This window comes from Gadus chalcogrammus, chromosome 12 (genome assembly GCF_026213295.1).
Source record: "Gadus chalcogrammus isolate NIFS_2021 chromosome 12, NIFS_Gcha_1.0, whole genome shotgun sequence".
NCBI lineage: Eukaryota > Metazoa > Chordata > Actinopteri > Gadiformes > Gadidae > Gadus > Gadus chalcogrammus.
In genome coordinates this window covers 30,883,370-30,905,852 of record NC_079423.1, presented here as the reverse complement: position 1 = coordinate 30,905,852, position 22,483 = coordinate 30,883,370, and the positions used below count along the sequence as shown (strand labels likewise).

Sequence of the window (22,483 nt, the reverse complement as noted above, 5' to 3'; positions counted from 1 at the left end):
AGTCAGTCAGGTGAATGGATGTCCATGAATGAGTCGCTGCCGACACCTCTGTAAGCCCCGCCCATCCCGGCTACTCGGGCAGGCACATCTGTAACTTTAAGAGACACTTTGGGTCGTCACGCAGGAACGACTCGCTGGAGACACAGACAACACCCAGGGAAGGGGGCAAAACAACAGATAAAAAAAATGAAAAAATACATTTCCACCAACACCAAGGAGTCTAATGGCTATGGTCAAAAAACGGGTTTCCCTTTTAATCATCCCATAATAGGCATTGACTTCAGTTACCACGGTAACACATCGACCACCCTGCTTGAATTCACGCCTTCGCGTGACGTCACAAACCTGCTCAAGAAACAGTTTCTTTGTTTTTTTGGGATAATTATTTTGGGATGCATTTAACGTGGTGTGGAGGCCCCTTCTGGTGATATGAAGTAACCGAACCACCGCCAGCATTACGTGCCATTGATATCTGACTCTTAGGTCAGGAGTCAGGACTGTGGTTGTGTGACTTGATATCCACAACTGTAGCAAAACACTAGATTCACCTGCCATCCAACAATCTAATGCTTCGGGGCTTTTTATGTGAAGTAACAGGCAACAGCCCTTTGCATGAGCATGGCTCATATAACACTACATAAGTTATGTGTGTGTGTGTGTGTGTGTGTGTGTGTGTGTGTGTGTGTGTGTGTGTGTGTGAGAGAGAGAGAGAGAGAGAGAGAGAGAGAGAGAGAGAGAGAGAGAGAGAGAGAGAGAGAGAGAGAGAGAGAGAGAGAGAGAGAGAGAGAGAGAGAGAGAGAGAGAGAGAGAGAGAGAGAGAGAGAGAGAGAGAGAGAGAGAGAGAGAGAGAGAGAGAGAGAGAGCGTGCGAGTGTGCGTGCGTGTGTGTATGTTTGTGTTGGAAGGCATGGATGGTTTGCACCTGGGTCGTTTAATGATTACTCCCACAGTCTATCTTACGTCATTGCTTTCGAGGGTCCTAACCACATTTCAGCGTGAGCACCCCCTACCGGCTCACTGAGGGCGGTGCATCTAGAAACACAACTGAGACCCCTCGACCGTTCAACTGTACTGAATCAATGTGATTGAAAAAATAGAGTTTGAGCGGAACTCCATTTTGGCTGATTGTTTTTTTTTTTCTTCACATGAAAGGCTTTTTGCAGAAAAAGACAGTTAGAAAATGTCATACTGTTAGTATAATTCTGACAAGGCCAAAATACCTTACACGCCACTTAAAGTGAATGCTGTTCCCTTAGAACACCATCTTTGTTTTTCGTTCAAAGCTTTTAGGGGTAAATATTGAAACCAGTTACCTCCCCCCCCTACCCAGCCTTAGACAGGCGGTCAATTTGAGGACTTATAAAATCACTGGATAGGATTAGTCTCGCAAAGGGAATGGTTTTTTTTCTACAAAGTTGTCATCAATGTGTTTTTTTTTCACCGCTGGCAGAAAGAAATTCCCCAGAGAGAATAACAATCACGTTTTTTAGACGTCCAGTTAAAAGTATTCATGATCAAATGCTTTGCAAAGCCGTCTGATGAATCCCCCTAAACGCACACGTTTTGTGCAGATGATCAAAGCAAAGCCGTGTGTCGCTTCCTCTAAACGCAATAACAAAGGCTCCAGCTTCTGCTCTTTGTTTTGTGCAGAAGTCCTCGTGGTGCGTGTCGTGGATGGAGCGGTGATACTATATGGAGGCAGAATGGTGCGGCAGAGCAGCAAGTCAAAGACCTGCCATCAGGCCCTGTCATAGGCTGAGATGAGCTATAAGGACATACGCCCACGTATACATAGATCTATGTCCACGCGCACACACATACATACATACATACATTCATACATACACACACGCTCACACACACATACATACACACACACACACACACACACACACACATACACGCTCACACACACACATACATACACACGTACATACATGCATACATACATACATACATACATACATACATACACACACACACACACACACACACACACACACACACATACACGCTCACACACGCATACATACATACATACACATTCACAAACACACACACATTCACACACATACACAAACACACATATACACACACACACACACACACACACACATTCATTCACACACACACACACGCAAAAATACAATTCTTCATACGACTGTTTTAAGTCCCCATCGACAAGCCATACCTTGGCTGGACACACATGTCAGTCTTGTGTGGTAACACATTCGGCGCACTGCGTTCCCCTGTGCAGTCGAGAGCACGCCGGTATTCCACGTCATTAAGGCTGAAGAATCTCACTGATTATTTCTGTTTTTGTTCTTGTTTTGTAGGCTTGATTGTTAAAGTCTGGAGCCTGTCGGGGGGGGGGGACCAGAGCGGTGGTTGTTGTTCGGGCCTGCTACAGGTTTGCATGGCAACCAACGCTCAGCTTGAGGATTGTTTCTGACGGGACACAAACACTGGGCGGGCCGGGCGAGGTCGGGGTAAAGTCCCCCCCCCCCCCCCCCCCCCAGACAGCCGTAGAAGAGGAGCCAGATGTCCTTCCTGGGAGCCAGAGGAGTGGAAGGCAGCGACGGGGGGAGTAAGGCGAGGGGGGGGGGGGGGCCCACCCAGCACTGCTCATCACGCAGGTTTTAACCGTGTTTGTGTGTTTGTGTGTTCCGGCCCCCTGTCCCCCCCCCCCTTCCCGCTGCTGGTCGTTCCGCTCCCGGGTCGCAGCGTTCCACGGCGCCCCGCGTCCCCGGTGTGAGTCTAACGTCACGGCCCGGTGAGATCCCCTCAGTTCCTCTCTCCCCCCACCCCCAGACCCCCCCCCCCCGCACGGCGCTACTTGGGAGGGATGACCACGAGGGGGGGCCCCCGGCGTGGCCGCCACATCAGCACCTGGGCGTCGTTGGCGTTGGGCCGGCCCATGGCGTTGGGGGGGACGGGCTCCATGCGGGTGAGCAGGCGGGGCTGGTCCTGGTGCAGCCGGCCCGCCAGCCGCGCCCGGCAGCCCAGCGGCAGGGCGGGGTCCACCAGCACGTCCACGCGCATGCGCCACTTGACGGTGCGCAGCAGGATCTTCTCGCGGGACGTGGTGTTGAGCGCCACCAGCCAGGTGGTGAAGCTCTGGTCGCGCGTGATGCCCGTGAGCAGCGGCGTGTTGGACTCGCTGACCGGCACCGCCCAGGTCACGCTGGGGTAGAAGTTGTCGTTCATGCTGACCACGAAGCGGGAGGGCTTGGAGGTGGGGCCCACCAGCGTCACCGTCTCCGTGGTGTTGCCGTACCAGGGGTAGCTCACGCCGTCCGAGTCGCTGATGGCCCGCACACGGCCCTCCCGCAGCTCCGGCAGCTCCCAGCTCGACCTGTGGCGGCGGGGGGGGGGAAGAGGGGCATTGTGGGTAAGACACAGGCCAGGGGAGAGGAGAGCGGCATTGTGGGTAAGACACAGGCCAGGGGAGAGGAGAGGGGCATTGTGGGTAAGACACAGGCCAGGGGAGAGGAGAGGGGCATTGTGGGTAAGACACAGGCCAGGGGAGAGGAGAGGGGGATTGTGGGTAAGACACAGGCCAGGGGAGAGGAGAGGGGCATTGTGGGTAAGACACAGGCCAGGGGAGAGGAGAGGGGCATTGTGGGTAAGACACAGGCCAGGGGAGAGGAGAGGGGCATTGTGGGTAAGATGGAGGCCAGGCGAGAGGAGAGGGGCATTGTGGGTAAGACACAGGCCAGGGGAGAGGAGAGCGGCATTGTGGGTAAGATGGAGGCCAGGGGAGAGGATAGGGGCATTGTGGGTAAGACACAGGGGAGAGGAGAGGGGCATTGTGGGTAAGACACAGGCCAGGGGAGAGGAGAGGAGCATTGTGGGTAAGACGGAGGCCAGGCAGGAGGAGAGGGGGATTGTGGGTAAGACACGCAAGAGTTGGGTTTTTTAACTGTTGTTTAAGAGGGATACACGTTGCAGACATATGGCAGCCATGTCAACGGCATGCATGGACCATGCTGTGTGTGTGTGTGTGTGTGTGTGTGTGTGTGTGTGTGTGTGTGTGTGTGTGTGTGTGTGTGTGTGTGTGTGTGTGTGTGTGTGTGTGTGTGTGTGTGTGTGTGTGCACTGAGGATAGTGTCAGGGGGGTCCACTGAGTGTGTGTGGATTATCGACCTCTCCTTGTGAGCCAGATCATTACTATCGTTATCTGGTAGATAATAACAGGGGACACCCATCTGGTAACATGAGCTTAAGCTTTTCCCTTCTCGCCTTCCTCAGCGAATTGACACGCTAATTAGCACAGACGCACGCACGCACGCACGCACACACGCCTCACTGAACCCTGCGTCTCATTGCATATGTCCACAACCTGGTTGTAGGCCAATGTGACTGAAGTTGTCAGTTGGAGCAGTAGAGTCGGCTAGTGAATCGGTGTCCACATAAATCGGATATCTTGTATGATAGCAGAAATAACATGGGCGGTTGTCAGAAATAACATGCCCCCCCCCCCAACCCACCCACCCCCACGCCCCATGGGTCCAGTGAGTGTTGGAGCACAGGCTCCAACCGTTGTTGGGCTCATCTATAGCTGGCTCGCTATTTTGATGCCAAAGTCACAGGAACAGAATCTGTCGGTGGGCGTTTTGAATCCAGGAAGCAGACAGACAGAGTTAACCTGCTGGTCGCGCTACGTGCACACGGAGTGAGAGCGAGCCCGTGGGAACGGAAACATGAGCGGTCCAGCACGGTTCACCGTGCACGGAGAGACCGTGTCACCGTGCGCGGAGAGACCGTGTCACCGTGCACGATGCATGCATGCATACGAACCGTCACACCCTGACGGTGACCACACGAGATGTTGACACCCGCCGTAGACATTACACACACGAGAAAAACGCTCGTTGGCTTCGTCTATAGTGGACTGGAATGGAGAGATGGGGATGAGGGGCGGGGTGGGGGGGGGGGGGGATGTACTTACATGCCAACGTCTCCATAGGTATTGTAGAATTCCATCTGGGTGCATGCCTGTATCCAGCCCACCACCCAAGTCTCGTTGCGGGGAATGGGAGGCATGACGATCCTCGCGGAGGCTTTGAAGTAAGGCGTCTTGTATCGAAGCACTATCGGCGAGTTCTCCTCGATGATGGTCGGACAGTGGTCGATGGTCGCGGACAGGTCGTACACGATGATGTTCTCCCGTTTGATTCGTGACTTACAGGCTATGCTCTGGATGCAACCCATGGTTTTGCAAGAAAGCGGACCGAGGCGAGTGACCCAGTGAACCGGGTGGCCTGGGTGAGACCACGGTGGAGTTGGGGCTAGACTGATCGCAATCTTACGTGGACGTGCATCTGAGATTAAAAAAAAATAAAGAAAATTTCAACTCTCCATCAGCTCAGGGTTTTTTGTTTTTTACCCACGATTGCAACAATATTCTAAGTTTTCAGAGTAGGCCCGTGGGGGAGGAGGGGTCGGGGTTCAGGGTGGATATTGTGGGGCTCTCAGACCTCAGACAGTAGAGGAGGCAGTGGGGGTCTTTTTGCCACTATCCATCACCATAGACCAGGGGACCAGAGGAACCAGGACCTCCAGCTGAGGGCTCCTCTCCGCGCCGCTGTTTGGATCCACGTGTCCGTCTGTCTCTAGAGCTCCGATCCTTTTCTTCCTGCCCCGAGCGGTCATGTCACCAGGCGGCGGTGGTCGGCGGCCACGGGGCTGCAGTGGCGTGCGGAACGCGGTTCCCTCACACGGGCTGCTGTTCCTGCTGATTCGGAACTAAACAGACGAAGGCTACTGGAGGTCTGGCTGCATGTGGTCATCCGTCTCGAGGCGGAAGAAAATAAAAAAAATACCAGATACACAGAGGCTGACAGCTAATGCATATCTGGTGAGAATTAGCTTCCTCTCTTGCAGAGTTGGACGACACCAGGCGGTTGCACGATGAGCGAATAGGGGGGCTATTGAGTTCCACACGAGAGACGGAGGGATCGATTCATGTCTGCGTCCACACTGTGCATGATCGACACACGGGAACGAAACCACCCGGAAAATATTGACACAGTAACCCCAAAAAAGTGGACTACAGTTAGCGGCATCTTCTCATCTTCGTCCAGCCGTGTGACCGAGTGTCGCTGTTCAGCCTCCGTGGTGCTGAAGATGTTGAACGGACCAATGGGCTGCAGAGGAAGATGGTCCGCGTGGGAGTGTCCACGTCTTTACAGCATCGTACAGTAGCTTAGCCTTGAGAGCTACTTTATTTCCGTCGGCATAATGTTTACTCAACATAATCAGTAGGAAGCTATGGGCAACTGTAGTCTTTTAATGCACCATGCGTGACATATTGATTTATGTTGTTGGATTGTTCAATGCATCCTCAACAGGTAGAACTGTTAACAGCTCCTGCTTTAGAGGGCTCTGACGGGTTATGCATTAACATAGTGCAGTAAGCCTGAATCCTGAATTAAACCATTCTGCTTCGAGTTGGGGAGACTCATTGAATGGGCTAGAAGCCACAAATAAATGTCAGCATAACAAATTAAATAAAACAATAAAATATTGTTTTTTTAATGCGTCCAGCTAAAGACTAGAAGAGTTAAACATTGTAGATAACATCCAACAATGTTGGATAACAATGATCAGAGTTTTCTAATGCGAGTTACGGATGTCAGACATTTCTACTATAGCTGCGCTTTTATTTTGAAACAGCGCCTCCTTGCCGTTTCCGGGTGGGAGGGTAGCGCAGTCAGCTGAATCATGCTCGGAAATATTGATAACAAGCTTCTGTTCTAAGACTTTTTTCTGTTGTAAAAATCCACTCGTTATATCTTCTTTCCACCAGCACCATGGTGAGTGGCTGGTTTTGTGTGTTTGTGTCGTGTACGTGTTGTGTACTTCTGCACACAACTCACATGTGTGATGCTAGCGTTAGCTAGGGGCTACTAGCCTCACTTATTGTGGGGACTGGTTTGGCTCAACTGATTGTTTAGAGATAGAAAAACAATTAATGTCTGGGTAAAAGTAGCACTTTTTGAGATACTCGGAGGAATTGAACTCTGTTTGGCGATATTAAACATATTTTATGAGGATCAGATCAACATACTGGTATATCTGATCTATTGGTTCAGTGTCATCTGTCAAGCCAGGTGGTTCAGTTCACTCCTGATATTAGTTTGGTATCGTGTGAGTGAATGGGTTCGGATCCCATAAGAGCGGAGTCATCTGCACTACAGGAACCACTAATATGACAGATTTAGTCGTTTGTTCATCTGTCATTATCTTTCTCTCTCCAGGTACCTACAGACTTTAAAGCCGTGATCAGGCGATTCTACGCCCTCCAAACAGAGCGAATAGAGGCGTACAGGCTCTTTGAGGAGTAAGTCGCTTGTTCAAAGAAGCTAGGCATACAGGGATCCTAGGTTTAAGCACATTCAAGGAGTCAACCAGTTCATAAATTCACCAATGAATAAGAAATTTGCACTTTTAATCAATAATTAAAAGTATTATAATTAATAATATAAATAATACCGTGTGTGTGTGTGTGTGTGTGTGTGTGTGTGTGTGTGTGTGTGTGTGTGTGTGTGTGTGTGTGTGTGTGTGTGTGTGTGTGTGTGTGTGTGTGTGTGTGTGTTTTTGTATGCGTTCTGTATCGACTGTCTCTGTGTGTGTCCAGGGGCCATGAGGCGTACTTGCGGACCGGGCCCCAGTACGACTTCGACCACTACAGGCAGCTGGTCCACGAGATCACGCAGGCCTTCCTGGGCATCTCCTCGGAGGTGCTGCGCATCAAGGAGCAGCTCCAGGGGGAGCTGCGGCGGCCGGACCTCGCGGAGCACATCGACGCGCTGCAGCACAAGGAGAAGCAGAAGCTGGACCTGGTGAGAGCAGCTCTACTCACCCTGTCATAGTAGCTCTGTGCTCGTGCTGTCATAGTAGCTCTACTCATCCTGTCATAGTAGCGCTCTACTCATCCTGTCGTAGCTGCTCTGTACTCGCCCTGTCATAGTAGCGCTCTACTCATCCTGTCATAGTAGCGCTCTACTCATCCAGTCATAGTAGCGCTCTACTCATCCAGTCATAGCAGCTCTACTCATCCTGTCATAGCAGCTCTACTCATCCTGTCATAGCAGTGTCCTACTTACGCTGTCATAGCAGTGGTCTACTCAACCTTTCATAGCAGCTCTACTCACCCTGTCATAGCAGCTCTCTACACAGCCTGTCATAGTAGCGCTCTACTCATCCTGTCGTATCAGCTCTCTACTCATCCATTCATAGCAGCTCTCTACTCATCCTGTCATAGCAGCGCTCTACTCATCCTGTCATAGTAGCTCTACTCATCCTGTCATAGCAGCGCTCTACTCATCCTGTCATAGTGTTGCACGTTTTACTAGGATTAATGGCGTTGTTAAGTGGTAGCATTTTCCTAATATCAATATTGCGTTTGGTCAAATAATTATAATATATGTATTTCTGAGAGGTATCTATTGTGAGCTTATTCAACTAAACGTACTGTCCTCATCATTCTGGTTTTGATAAGTGAGTCCATTTGTTCTAAAAGCTGTTCATGCAGCACTTACGTAATCCAATTATTGTAAGTCACTTTGGAAATAAGTGTCTGCTAAATGACTCAATGTTAAAGATCGGGGTTGGATCATTTGAGAAAGTAGTGATGATTGAATGGCAATAATAAATCCACGACCATGCGCGACTTATCGTTTCACCACTAGGTGGCAGAGTTCCGGTGGAAAAGCATTGCTTCCTGTCGCTAGGATGGCTAACATATCAAAATGAATTCCCCTGTGGGGGTTTTATAAATGTTGTTGTTGTTTTCAGGTTTACATGACTTTGGTTTCCTACTTATTTTTGCGCGGCTAAAACCGACAGCTAAGCAAAAAAGGCAATTTCTTCTTTTTTTGCTTTGCCATATAATGTTAGTCTTTGAGGTCTGGCCTCTTTGCATTTTATGATTACTGTGAGTTTAAAGAACGGCCGCACTCATCCTAGAAGCTATTTCAGGCCACGACTCGTCCAGTCGGACCACAATGCCGTGGCTCTTCTCCCACCTTTTACAACGGTCTGCATTCCATGAAACGCTCAACCGCACTTTCTTTGACGGGCACTAAACCTCGTTTATGATACGGCTGATAACAATACGTATTCGAGTTACAAACGCGATACATCACCATGCGTGCGATTCCCCGGCGATTGTTAAAAGAAGCCTTTTTGCCGGTTGTCCGTCTCTCCCCTTTCGTCCGCCCTGTTGAAAGCCGACGAATGGTTTGCACGTGTGTGATGTGATGCACCTTGTTAACAGACAGCCATGCTGCAGATGGCCAGACAGAGGGCCCAGGATCACCCAGAAGAGGAGGGCTGTCATGAGAAGATTCAGGAGATCAAGCAGGAGTAAGAACAGCCGTAATAGAAAACCTCTTTGACTTTTACTACTTTCAGCCCTCGCTGGCCCCGTTCCCTCCCTCTCAACTCCCGCTTCGTGCACTCTGCCTCGCAGGCTTCTGCTAAGGCTCTGCACGGGAATATTGAGGCCTCCAAACGTTCACAGACCCACTGGGCCTCGGCTCTGGGATGTTTAACTGGTTTGGATTGTTCAAATGTCTGCAGAAAACCTGGGAGCTCCAGTGTTCTTTGGTCTAGAGGGGGGGGGGGTAATCCCAGAGTGGCTCCAGGAGCTGGGGGGACATGCAGACTTGTAGTTGTTTCTGTCGGAGGTGTCTGTCTGTGTGGATGTGGCTAAAATGTGCCCCTCTCCCCCCCTCTCCCCCCCCCGCCCTCCCCAGCATCATAAAGACCCAGGGTGCTCTGGCGGAGATCATGCAGGACTTCAAGTACGACTCGGAAGAGTGTGATTGACAGCTCCCTCTCTCCACTGGTGCATCGCCAGGATGTTAAAACAAAAGGGGGGTGGAGCTAAAGTGATGGAGCGGTGGATGGACTCCTCGCTCCGCCCCCGCTGCCACCTCCCTGGTGTCCCACGCGGCCTGAATCCATCCCCCTGGCCCCGCCTCCATCCCCCTGGCCCCGCCTCTCTACTGCTGCATTCTCTCGTCATTTCTCTCTCTCTCTCTCTCTCTCTCTCTCTCTCTCTCTCTCTCTCTCTCTCTCTCTCTCTCTCTCTCTCTCTCTCTCTCTCTCTCTCTCTCTCTCTCTCTCTCTCTCACTCTCTCTCTCTCTCTCTCTCTCTCTCTCTCTCTCTCTCTCTCTCTCTCTCTCTCTCTCTCTCTCTCATGTAAATATGTTTTCTTAGCGATACACAAAGCTTGTTCAAGCTGTTTTTTTATAGATACAGATGTTGACCTTAGTTATTCAAATTAAAGCAATAACATTTGAACACGTGTATTGTTTCCTTTTTATTTTGTATTTATTTCAAATATATAACTTAAAGAAAAAGATCCTTAAATATACAGTTTATAAAAAATATAAGACATATATAATGGTCTTTGGGCAGAACTGTGAGTGACTGACACAATCGAGTATTGCTGCTGTGTGAGTAGGTGACAGAAGCGTAACCTTTAAATCTGATTAATGTGCAATTTGATTCCTAACAGAACTACAACAGTCTTTCAAGGCCTTTTTTGCTATACTCTTGCAATATTTTTCTATTATTTATTTCGATATTTCTGTTAGCGTCAGGAGTGGAAAGGAGTGTAACTTATTTACAGATGGCATTTAGTTTGTGTTTAAATTTTTTTTACACTTTGCTAAGTTTATTGAGAGTATATGAATTTAGATTTGTGATTACTATGATTATGTGATTTACATGACAAGTGAACTCAATCTAATACGTTTGCAATAGTTGTTGGCTTAAGCTCTAAATGGTTAGCAGCTAATGTGCTGGTGATCTCATTCCCTGTGAGGTGGAAGTGCTGCTTGCGATCAGCGTTCAGAGTGTAACAGAGTACTCTACTCCATTTCAATTAATCCCTGTTCTCCGAACGGCCATTTCCTGCTCCTCTCTTGCGTGTGTGAAAGCAATCTGTACCGGTCAGTTCGATATAAACGTGGTTTGCTTGCCACCTCTTCCAACATAATTAGACGCAGACTGCTGCTGGGGCAGTTGTGTCTAGACATTAGGAAGTGATGGACAAAAATCCTCAACATTATCATAAAACCCAAGGGACGGTACATGCAGGGGAATTCCTGATAACCTTCTCTATAGTTCTTTGGATAGTTTTTATATATTATACAATCAAATACTACCTACCTCCAAAAACATGACGTAATGCATTTTCCCCCTAGTTATTTATCTAAACGGATTCAGGATTGGGCTGTAGCGGGATGAATTGATGCACTCGAGTACATTTGTTTACATTCTTTGAGCAGAATATAATCCATTTGTATGGGTTTTTGAGATTCCACCGTCATCAAAATAACCTCCTGCTTATCTTAACCAACGTTTATAAAGTAGGTTACAAGGGCTGAAAGCTCTTCACTCAAACAAACAGTTTTCGTGTGTATGTGAGACGGAGAAAGCTCTAAAAACACAGATACTGCTAGCGGATCCAAGAGGGATTTGACTTTTCCTAATCCTGGTACGCCAGGCAGAGACACACGCAGTAAGTGGGAGGCGCCTCGCCTCCCCCTCCGTTCTCTCTGTTCCACATGGCCTCTTCAAACTGAAGGTGGAGTCTGTCCAGCCGACGGGGTCCGCGGTGACCCTCAGAGCCAGAGGACCGGACCCTTCACAGAAGGCGTCCCCTCTGGGCACCGGGGCTGTCGGCGGGCGGCTGTGATGCTGTTCTTCATTTTTTAGCTCTCCAGTTGTGCCATGTCGTGCTACGAGTTATCGTCTTGAGGCATCTGGAGGTGGGAGAGTCAGATGCGTTATGCTATTACACTGATCAATGTTGAGGACGGTAGTTATGATGTGGATCACGGCCTTTGGGGGGGGGGGGGGGGGGGGTACACTATACAAATGCCTTTCCTCTTAATTCAGTTCCCCTCTATTTCACAAAGTACAAATCTTAACTGCTCCGATGCATGCCATTCCAGGGCATTCAGAAATCTTCTTAGCCGAGGCACCCGCCCCAGGAACCCAAAGACGCGACACTAGAACCGAGCTGGGGAGCGACAGAAAGTCAGGTGGGTTCGATGAGTTATGGACAGGATTAGGGCGTCCTTCCAGGGGACGCGGCCCTGAGAGCCGAGAAACAAAGACAGCAGACCCGGCGGCGGGGGGCTGACATTTGGCCTGAGTTATGGTTTGAGAGGAGCTCCTCACGTCACCAGGAAACTAGACCCGAATGGAAGGCATTACCTCGGGCTGTTAATTACATTTACATGTTCAGCCCTCTTTGTTGTGGTCGCCGGTCAGCATCGTAAGTTTACATCATTAAATGTTGGTAGTACAAGGAGAGCGCATGGCTTTGAAGAGAGTGAGAGTGAATCGAGAGAGACAACCCTGCACTCCTACATCGGACGCCGCAGCGAACGCAGACCAAACCACGCCCCCACCTGATCATAAAGCATCAACTGGAACAACACAGAACCAGCAAAGCGGAAATCTGCCGTCTCTCTTGCCTCTCCCGCGGCTCACCGCAGGGAACCCAGACCCAGGGAGTACGCAAAGTTCACAACAACCATCACGGGCTATTTTAAATGTGCGAGATAATGCATGTGTGTGTGAGTGTGTGTCTGTCTGTCTGTGTGTCTGTGTGCATGCGTGTACGTATGTGCGTGAGACAGAGCATGCGTGCGACAGAAAGACTACCACTGTCTACTACACACACGAGGCCGCGTTGTCGTGTCACATGCGATCCCGACTGAAACCTGGCCACCCGCTGGAAGGTCAAGGTGGGGTGGGGGGGGGGGGGGGGGGGGGGGGGTGCGAGGGCAGAGTGAGTGGCGAGGGGAGCATCTCCTTACCTACCTGGTTGCGCGCTTTATGCGTCTTCTGCTGCCACACCCGCCACTGGTCGTACAGTTTGATGGACATGCCGGTGCAGCCCGTGGCGTGCTTGCGGACCCAGCCGAAGAACTGCTTCAGCTCCCGCCGCAGGGTGGAGTTGGAGGGCGGTTCGCTGCTCTTGGGCTCACAAGACTCGGCCTGAAGGCGCCCTGGTGGGGGGGGCGGGGGGCGGAGGGAGGGGGGGGAGGGCAGGGGGGAGACGGGGGGGAGGGAGGTGTTTGAAGGTTACAATAAACAACATGTTCGCTAGAGGTGGAGCGCTGATGTGAAAGTCTGCTCGGTCAGCATTGTGTGGGCGAGCGAGAGAGAGGGTGGAAGAGAGAGAGAGAGGGAGACGGGGGGGGAAGAGAGGGAGAGGGAGGGGGGGAGAGAGGGAGACGGGGGGGAGAAGGAGATGCTTTACCACTCGGGATGACAAGTGAAGATTCATTCATTTGTTTGCTTTATCCACCTCCCTATTTGTATACTTGTATACTGTTTTTTATGAACATACATGTCGAACTCTGTGTAAAGTCTTTGTCAATACTGTGTAAAGCTAGCTTTGCCAGGTTGTGTACTCTGGGAGGGAGCACAAACAGAGACCCAGAATTCGAAAGAATTGCAGTTTTAAATTACACGCAGGAAGCCAAGAACCAAAAACTAAGTTATTCCGATTTGAATCTCCAAAGCTTAGCATGATTCCTCAGAATGCCCTGGGAAGCAACATCACATGTCCGATTTGAATGGAACAGAATCTCTGCCAATGCGCCGTCTTCCAAATCTTAGCTTCTACTTCTGTTTCTCATTTGCCTCCATAACAAAGTGGACTACAGCAAACATATTAACAAACATTTAAAATATGTCTTGGGGCTCTTTATGACGAGGTGAAGGGGTTTGTATAGAGTTGGAGGTAACTGTGTATGGGGGGGGTGGGGGGGTGACTACAGGGAGCCAAAAGGCAGCCGCAGTCGGTCCGCCAGCCAAACAACAGACCTGTTAACTACTTCCTCTGCGTGTAAGAAAATGCCTCGGGACCTTTCTAACTCATTATACGTTCCTTGTGGTCCCGAACCTGTTTCCACTCTGGGCCTACAGGTCATGTGCAGACTTCTGACAGACAGCCACCACTCGACTTGACCTTGTTTTTGAAGGCTAACGAAAAAGATCAAATCTCCCCCCCTGGCCTTTTGCCATCTGATTAAATCCTGTTAGGCGACCTCCATCCTGGAGGCCACGGCTCTTCATTTGCGGCTAGGGTTTCCTGCAGGGTCACATGTAGTTTGGATGTGTTCCTGTGGGCTCACATGTAGTTTGGATCCTTTTCGCTCAAGAGCTTATCTCATCCATTGGGGGATACACAAATTAGTTCTTTTTTGGCGTCGAGCGGCAGAGAGAGGGTGATAATTTGAGAGTCGAGTCTTAAACATCGCGGAGAGTTAAGAGGATTTAAAGGGTATTTTGTTTACAAGCCCCCCGTGGAAACAGGTTGATGACATCAAACACACAGATAATGAGGCTTTCATGGCAAACATCTCCGAGCTACTGCCAGATACCTCCATGAACACAAACTCCCACCTGGGTGGGGCGGGAGCGCAGAACATGTGATAGTGATCAGGCAGGGGGGGGTTGGGTAACGCAGTGTTCCCCAAACTGGGAAACCCAAACTGGGAAAACACTGGGGACCCATTTTTATTAAATTACAAACCATTGCGACCCAATTGACAACAGTACAGAACTATCGAAAACATGCTTCTTGTAGAATGTTTTTTTTTAAATGCTCATGCCAAACCGGTAGGCTTGTGTCTAAGGGCAGCTATTGTTGTCAAACAGGAAATCAATCAATCAATTCGTTAACCACATAAATGATAAGTCATTATATTATAGTCTACCAGTCATACCTTTGGAGGCATTGGTATAAGTGCCTTTTATAATTGGTCGTTATGTTTTTATTCTTATTTATGTGTGTGTTGTCTATTTCTTGTATTGTATGTTTTTAAATGGACCTTGAGTCTAATAATAAAAGGATGATGATGATGATGATGATATGATATGATAAAACGTTATCAATCCCCCGGGGGAGAAATGTGGGTGTTCCAGCAGAGAGAAACATACAGTCCAGGATCTGTAGAGACAGATAGACAATAGTGCCAAAGTATTTCCGAAGAAAAAAGAAGTGCAGTCTTTGGGAAAGACTCACCGGTGAGGGGGGTGGAGGCGGCGGTGGGGTGACTCCAGTCGCTCCAGATCCCCGGCTTCCTGGAGCCGTAGATGCCCACCGGGTTGCACCTGACCTGGACGAAGTACACCGTCCCGGGCCACAGGCCGCCCAGGAGGCAGGAGGTCTGGTTCCCCACGTCGTCCACCACCTGGGAGGACGCCCCAGGGTGAGAAACACAAGCACGGACCCACAGAGAGGCACTGCACCCCTGAGCCTGGACCCGCACACGCACACACACACACACATGAGCCTATCATGAGCCTTGACACGCGCACGCACACACACACACACACACATACATGAGCCTATCATGAGCCTGTATACACACACACACACACACACACACACACACACACACACACACACACACACACACACACACACAAGCCTATCATTTGCCTGTACACACACACACACACACACACACACACACACACACACACACACACACACACACACAAACACATAGGCCTATCATTAAATTGTACACACACACACACACACACACACAAGCCTATCATTAGCCTGTACACACACACACACACACACACACACACACACACACACACACACACACACACACACACACACACACCTATACACACACACACACACACACACACACACACACACACACACACACACACACACACACACACACACACACACACACACACACACACACACAAACAGAACGGCCTATCACTAGCCTCCCGGAAACTATGGACTCTGTATTTATCCAAACTGTTTTGCGACCCAGCCTCAATCCATCTTCGCTCCTGGTTCTTGTCTTTCTGTCGTAACGGAGAAAGTTACGTTTTGGGAAACTTTGGGACACATTTATCGATCCAAATCTTAACACATTTACACACAAGGAGCTTTGCTTTAATCCCAGAACACTTGAGTGTGGCCGCGGCTCATTGTGAAGTACGTCCTCACTGGCGATGCCCCTCAGTGAGCCCCGTGACAGCGCCCGTGTGCTCGCAGGCCCGCTCACCTTCCACTCCTCGCTGTCCTCCAGACGGTACCGGATCTGGTACTTGGCCTGGAACAGGAAGTCCTTGAGCGCCGGAGGACTGGCCCAGTGGACGCTCAGCTGGTCCTCCTGCTCCCCTACCCGGCTCACCGCCACACTGTCCGGGGGGTCCGTGGTCACTGGGGGGGGGCGGGGGTTACGTTAGGGTTGCTTAGGGTTAGGGTCAGTACTGACGTCACACAGAGGGGGCGGTGTTGAGGTGCTCATCACAGGTAAGTAGCAACAGCTGAGGGGGCAGGGGGAGAGTTTGAGACTGAGCTGAGAGTCGGGAGAAGGAGAATAACCCGAGGGACTCGCGCTGCTCAGACATTCCATGAAGGGAACACTTTTGGGATATACACGGTGAATTAAAGAGTGGATCAAGGCGCGGGCTGGTCAGCGGGACCGACGGTTCGTCCAACCGGGACGAGGAGCCGGTGCGGAGTGTGAGAGACGGACCTGTGGTGAGTACCTCGCACCCAACCCCTAGATAGGTTAGATTGCACTCACCCAGGGGAAGATTAGGAACTATACTCAAGTTCAGCACAGCACGTAGGGACAGACTTAGATTACAGGCTGTCTACGGTCAGCATCGTAACACCGGGGTGACCCCCAAAGGGTGTGAAGACCCCCCTGTGTGAAGACCCTCTGGTCTTCACACAGGGGGGTCTTCACACCCTATCCCTAACCCTAACCCTGCCTATTTGAAGATTTGTCATCTTCTTGAGTAAAGCATGTGAAGGCCCTTTGGCTGTCTTTAGCCGTGTTCGAAATCGTTCCGTATACACTCACTCACTATTGCCTATATAGTGTTCATGATATAGTGCACTATATAGGGAACGAACAAACCAGAATTCATTTCAGACACTATGCTGAACATTTCTAAACGTAATTTGCGTCAGTAAATGTGCCGGGTATTTTTGTGACGCAGACAGATGCGCCCACATCATGTCAACAAACCGGGCACTCACGACGAAAGCTGGAGGTTGTATTGATGTTGAATGTTACATTTCCATGTTCAAGCTCTTTTTAATTAATTTTGAATGTTACATTTTCTATGTTAAATCCCACATAAATTGTTAACACTTCTAAACGAAAGCCGGAGACTCCAACTTTAAATGTATTTGTTTTCTTCTTCTTCTTGCTTCTTCTTCTCCTCCGGAAAAACACGACCGCATTGCATTGTGGTATACGGGAGTAACATGTAGGGTACATCGTATGTACACTCAAATTTGGGGTATTTTAAGTGCACTATATAGTGCATGAAATTAACCACTTAGAATCCGAACACCACTACAAAACGGCGAGCACCCTATATAGTGCGCTATATCCATGATAGGGAACGATTTCGAACACAGCTTTTGTGTGTTGTAGAGGAGCTCACCGTCGTTGTGCTTGCTCCCCCCTCTCTCTCTCCTCTCAGGTGGTTTCTGTTGGGTAGGGGGGGCTGCCCATTCAGCGGGTAGCAGATATAAGGATCACCAGTCTGCCCATGGCTCTCTCCCGCTCCAGACACCACTTGACTTTTATTACACCATTCTTTTTTGGTTAGCTTCTGTTTATCGATAAATGATGATTACTTTTTGCACTTGGATCTTGGTGTGTCTCCGTATTTGTTGTGGCCAAGAGCCGGGCCGTGACAAGCATGAAGGAAATTGGGAGGATTTTGGAGATCCATCCACATTCCACAGTGTATACGATGTTTTGGAATCAGTCAATGACCTGCTGAAATGTCGGTTGGATACAGTCCCATGTATCTTATGAAATATTAAAATAAATATCGAAGATAGAGCACTGGGATTTGGTAGGACTTCTCTTTTTTTAGTTTCTGATTACCCCCAAAATGATCTTAAATGACATAAGCTGACACACTACCTTATTTCCAATAAGGCAAATGTAAATAAACCCCATTACGTTACGAAGGCATAACTTTATCTTGTAGTGTAGGATGGGAAGGCTTAGACCGTCTTTTGGGAAGCTCGGGAATCAGACCAATTCCTGATCTCATTCCTCCTCTTCAATGTACTGGCCCAGACAGAAGTGGACTCTGTTCCGAACACTAAAGCTGCTCCCTTCGCTGCGATATAAGGCTCGTTAATGTTGGAGCGGTTGGAAGGGGCGCCAGAGACAAGGGGAGGATTCAAGCAACAGAGAAGAGAGGAGAAGAGATGCCATCGCATTAAAACCTAAAGTGTTCCCATTTGTTGCTGCATTGTTGTTGGGCTCAGTCGTGGCCTTATTGGGTCGATCGGGCCCCTCCCAAAGGGGACAGAAAATCAAGACAAAAGAATTCCAGATTATTGCTTCCGTGATTGAGGGGACACTGAGGCCAGACGTTTTGTATCACGGATAATCCTTGTACCTCCCTCTCTCCCTCTCCCTCACCCTCCCTCCCTCTCCCTCCCCCTCCCTCCCACCCTCCCCCCTGAGTGTACTACCCCACTAGCCAAGTTAGCTAACCAAAAAGAAAAAAAAACTCTCTCTCTCTCTCTCTCTCTCTCTCTCTCTCCCTCTCCCTCTCCCTCTCCCTCTCCCTCTCCCTCTCTCCCTCTCTCCCTCCCCTGGTCTCTTCCTCTCCTTGTCTCTCAAAGAGCTCCCTTTTTACGACTTTTGGAGCGTCAGCCAGAACCCATTAAACATGTATTAGGGGTGGATGGAAGAATGCATGAAGAACACCGGAAAAATCCACCTCTAGAAAGTATGTCAACCATATGCAGAGGAACTGGAGACAACAATTAAACAGAACTCTAATAAAACTGAATCCTCAGAAGGGGGGGGGGGGGGGGGGGACAGTAGGCGTGCATTGTGTGCGTTCGCAGAACTCACCCACATCCAGGATGTCGAGGGAGATGACGTCCGAGGTGTTGGAGCCGAGCTGATTGGCCGCCTCCACCCAGATCTCGTAGGGCGTGAAGAGCGCGAGGTCTCGCGGGATGTGGCAGGAGTAGCGCTGCTGGCCGGCACTGTAGACCTCACACTCCTTCTCCCGGCCGTACCACCTGACCGGGGGGGGGGGCAGACGGACACTGTGTCACGTGACCCCTGGACGCCCCGATGCATAGACCAATCATTGGGCTCATTTTGGTTTCGATCAATCATGCTGCAGATCTTTAAGCGTGTAATTGGCTAACGATCAAAAACTTGATTACATTTCTGTGAAGCTTTCAAAATCAAGCCGTGTAGACTGACCACTGTAGAAATATACGCGTTAAAAGTGCCTTCTAAAAGCTTTAACCACACGCGCAAATGTGTAGGAAATGTCTGTTTCCTGGTTTCCGCATTCAGACCGCTGGGTCCGAGGTTACTCTGATTATCACTGATCGTTACACAGTGGTCGCTGGGAGAGTCGTAAATCTGATCCAGGTGCAACTCTCTGTGGGAAAGACTGAGTGCTAGGAGGAGGAGGAGGAGGAGGAGGAGGAGGAGAGAGGAGGAGGAGGAGGAGGAGGAGGAGGAGGAGGAGAGGGGGAGGAGGAGGAGGAGGAGGAGAGAGGTGGGGGGGTGGATGAGGGGGAGGTTTTGGAGGAGGAGAAGGAAGTGGAGGAGAAGGAGGAGGAAGAGGAGGAGGAGTAAGGGGAGGTGTGTGTCTTGGTATGTGGCTGGGGTGGGCTGGGGTCACCTGAGTTTATACTTGAGGATGTACTGGGTTGGGATGAAGGTCTCTCCCTCCCCACCGGGGCTCCACTGGCAGCTCAGGTCCTTGGTGTTACGGGACCAGCAGGTCAGGTTGACGGGCTTCTGGGGAGGCACTGCACCGAGCGGGGGGCGGGGGGGGAGAGAGGAGAGGGGAGGAGAGGGGGAGGAGAGGAGAGGAGAGGAGAGGGGAAGAGAGAATGCTAAGCGAGGGCTGTTCCCATTTTGTTTAGATTGCACAGATAATAACGTACTCTGGTTAATTATTCTGAGTGAAATCAAAATGGACAACTTGTTTTTATGCGCTTCGGTCTTTCTTTCATTTATTAAATTCAATTTAATTTGGGGCCCTTAGTAAGCCTCCCCCAAAGCCCCCCCAGTGTGAGTGATGTCTCCTCCATCATTAACGACACACAGCAAAATAAACATTCGGGAATGGATCGAAACTTGGGATTCGGAACTAAACAACGATGTTATTAACCCTTTACATATAAATAAAATCAACATCTCCCTCCCGGGGCAGTAATCACGATCACGTTTTACTCTTTAACGTTTCTCGTTCCTGATTTTTTGTAAGATTTCTTTCTGCATTTTTATGCTTTGAAGATGGAGTGAGTCAGACGTGAAGGTACGGGAGAGAGAGAGTGAGACGGGCACTAAAGGACCGGAACCGAACCCGAGTGGCTGCGGTCAGGACTGGGCCTTGATGGTACGGGCTCTACCCGGGGCGCCCCTAAACATTATACGGTTTGTGGTTTCAGGTCCCTTGCCCCGGACGAGCCCCTCCCCTCCCCCCCCCCCTCGGTGATTTACTGCCCACGTGGAGGCAGGAGCCCCACCCCCCCCCCCCCGGTGACTTACTGCCCACGTGGAGGCAGGAGCCGGCCAGCACGCGGCCGTCCCCCGCGTGGCAGACCAGGTTGTCCCCGGAGCGCTGCTGGGAGCCGTTGAGCCGCAGCAGGGTGACGCTCAGGGTGCGGCCCCCCAGGGGGGCGGGGCTCCCCAGGGGGGCGGGGCCGCTGGGGGGCAGCCGCCGCCCGTTCAGCGTCCAGTAGAGGGCGCCGGCCTGGAGCTCCGCCCCCGCGCCCAGCGTGCACGTGGCGGTCAGGCTGGAGCCGATGAGCAGAGCTGGGTCCTGGGGCTCGATCACAGCCACCGCTGTGGGGGGGGGGGGACACACACAGGCACACAGGTACGCACACACACGCACACACACGTGCACGCATACACACAGACACACACTTACACATGCATGCACAATCACATGCGCATGCACACGCACACACACAAGCACACGCAAGCACACACACACAACCACACGAGCATGCACAAGCGCACACACACACACACACACACACACACACACACACACACACACACACACACACACACACACACACACACACACACACACCCATACAAGAGTCCAATTATCGAGTGGGTTTTGAATAGGATCAACATAACATTCTGTCCGCCCACCCAGAGTGTAACATGTCGGCAGACCATCATCAACCAAGACAGATATTAGAGTAACGTAAACGATGTAAATGTCCCTTGTGATACCTGTAGGTGGTGCTGTCTCTGGGTTTAGATTATTAGGTTTGAGTTGCTCTTTAAAATACATAAACAATTATTGTGTGCAGATTTTGAGAATAGGTCCCATTTCATTGTTCAAAGATCTCGAGTGTTGGCTGTTATTGTGCACATATTCACAATCACCACACACTGAATTCAACATTCGGCTGATCACGTGAAAGAAAGATAAAGTATGAGAGCAAGTAAATACATGAATATAACATTAAATAAAATGTTGAGAATATTGACATTTTATAAAATAATATGAATACCAAATAAATAATAACAATAATAATAATATAGGGGCATATGTCATATAAATATTTAACAAGTTAAAGTAAACTATGAAGTAAGAATTGTATGTCGAATGTTATAACGAGTCACCACCATGCATAACAGTTGGTTAGAGTTAAATAATATTAATTATTATTATTATATGCATACACATCAATACGCCTGGCTATATAAATATAATAAAATGTATAATTAAATGTTCTATCTATCTGTATTTACCGGGTATTGTTTAATCCCGCCTAGATAATCTGCTGTTGTAACTCAAAGTGACAGCTCCAGTAGATTTAGTTTATTTTTATAGAGAGACTTAAACTGAAGGGTGACGATAGGAGAGGAGGACACTTCAGGTCCCGCTGTTCCTCCTGTGATGGTCTCTCAGCGCAATAAACAATAACGGGTCTTCCGTTACAAACCCCCATAAAGAGTGCGGTATACTCACGCGTGGTGGAGAACAACACGTGAGGTCCGAATAGGACGAGGAACACCAGGGACAGCATCACACTTCACGGCGGTCCGTCCTCGTTTGGAGCCCTTTCCTTCTTCCTCCTCTTCTCCCCTTCCCTGTTTCCTTGGACTTCAGGAGGAGAGTCGTGTGAGTGAGGGGCAGGTTTCGCAGCAGTCTGCTGGGGCGCGTAGTTGAGGACGGGGGTGGGCTAACTTCTACTTGGAGAAACTTTTGGTGTCGGACCACCAGGCGCGCTGCTTCGGCGTTAAGACTGCACCTCACGGTCCGGGGATGTGGCTCAGAGTGGACTCTGCGCTGTGCACGCCTCGAACCCGTCAACATTACAGTTTATACTCGATGCTCCTCCCTGAAGTCATTGTTTTGCCCCCACCCATCCCCCCATATATGAAGCACAGCCCTGATGGTTAATAGG

At 50.0% G+C, this 22,483-nt stretch overlaps 3 protein-coding genes across 4 annotated transcripts; 1 reads left to right on the top strand and 2 right to left on the bottom strand.

Annotated features, from left to right (window-relative positions):
- Positions 1-2,831: 2,831 nt before the first annotated feature.
- On the bottom strand, positions 2,832-5,213 carry fam78bb (family with sequence similarity 78 member Bb). Its single transcript, XM_056604736.1, has 2 exons — positions 4,951-5,213; positions 2,832-3,354 (listed from the first exon to the last, which is right to left on the bottom strand). The coding sequence occupies exons 1-2, from the start codon at positions 5,211-5,213 to the stop codon at positions 2,832-2,834; spliced, it is 786 nt and encodes a 261-aa protein (XP_056460711.1).
- Positions 5,214-6,686: 1,473 nt separating this feature from the next.
- On the top strand, positions 6,687-10,054 carry rex1bd (required for excision 1-B domain containing). The gene is made up of 5 exons (XM_056604757.1): positions 6,687-6,817; positions 7,262-7,344; positions 7,642-7,846; positions 9,283-9,371; positions 9,764-10,054. Exons 1-5 carry the CDS (start codon positions 6,815-6,817, stop codon positions 9,834-9,836), a joined length of 453 nt encoding a protein of 150 aa, XP_056460732.1. The 5' UTR covers positions 6,687-6,814; the 3' UTR covers positions 9,837-10,054.
- A 266-nt stretch (positions 10,055-10,320) lies between these two features.
- On the bottom strand, positions 10,321-22,418 carry crlf1b (cytokine receptor-like factor 1b). 2 transcript variants are annotated; one of them, XM_056604716.1, is made up of 8 exons: positions 22,045-22,418; positions 20,598-20,894; positions 19,723-19,852; positions 18,930-19,102; positions 16,086-16,243; positions 15,068-15,236; positions 12,853-13,040; positions 10,321-11,783 (listed from the first exon to the last, which is right to left on the bottom strand). In XM_056604716.1, the coding sequence occupies exons 1-8, from the start codon at positions 22,100-22,102 to the stop codon at positions 11,760-11,762; spliced, it is 1,197 nt and encodes a 398-aa protein (XP_056460691.1). In that variant the 5' UTR covers positions 22,103-22,418; the 3' UTR covers positions 10,321-11,759. The 2 variants fall into 2 exon arrangements, with proteins under 2 accessions (XP_056460691.1, XP_056460692.1); XM_056604717.1 differs by having other exon boundaries at positions 12,849-13,040; positions 22,045-22,412.
- Between the last annotated feature and the right edge of the window lie 65 nt (positions 22,419-22,483).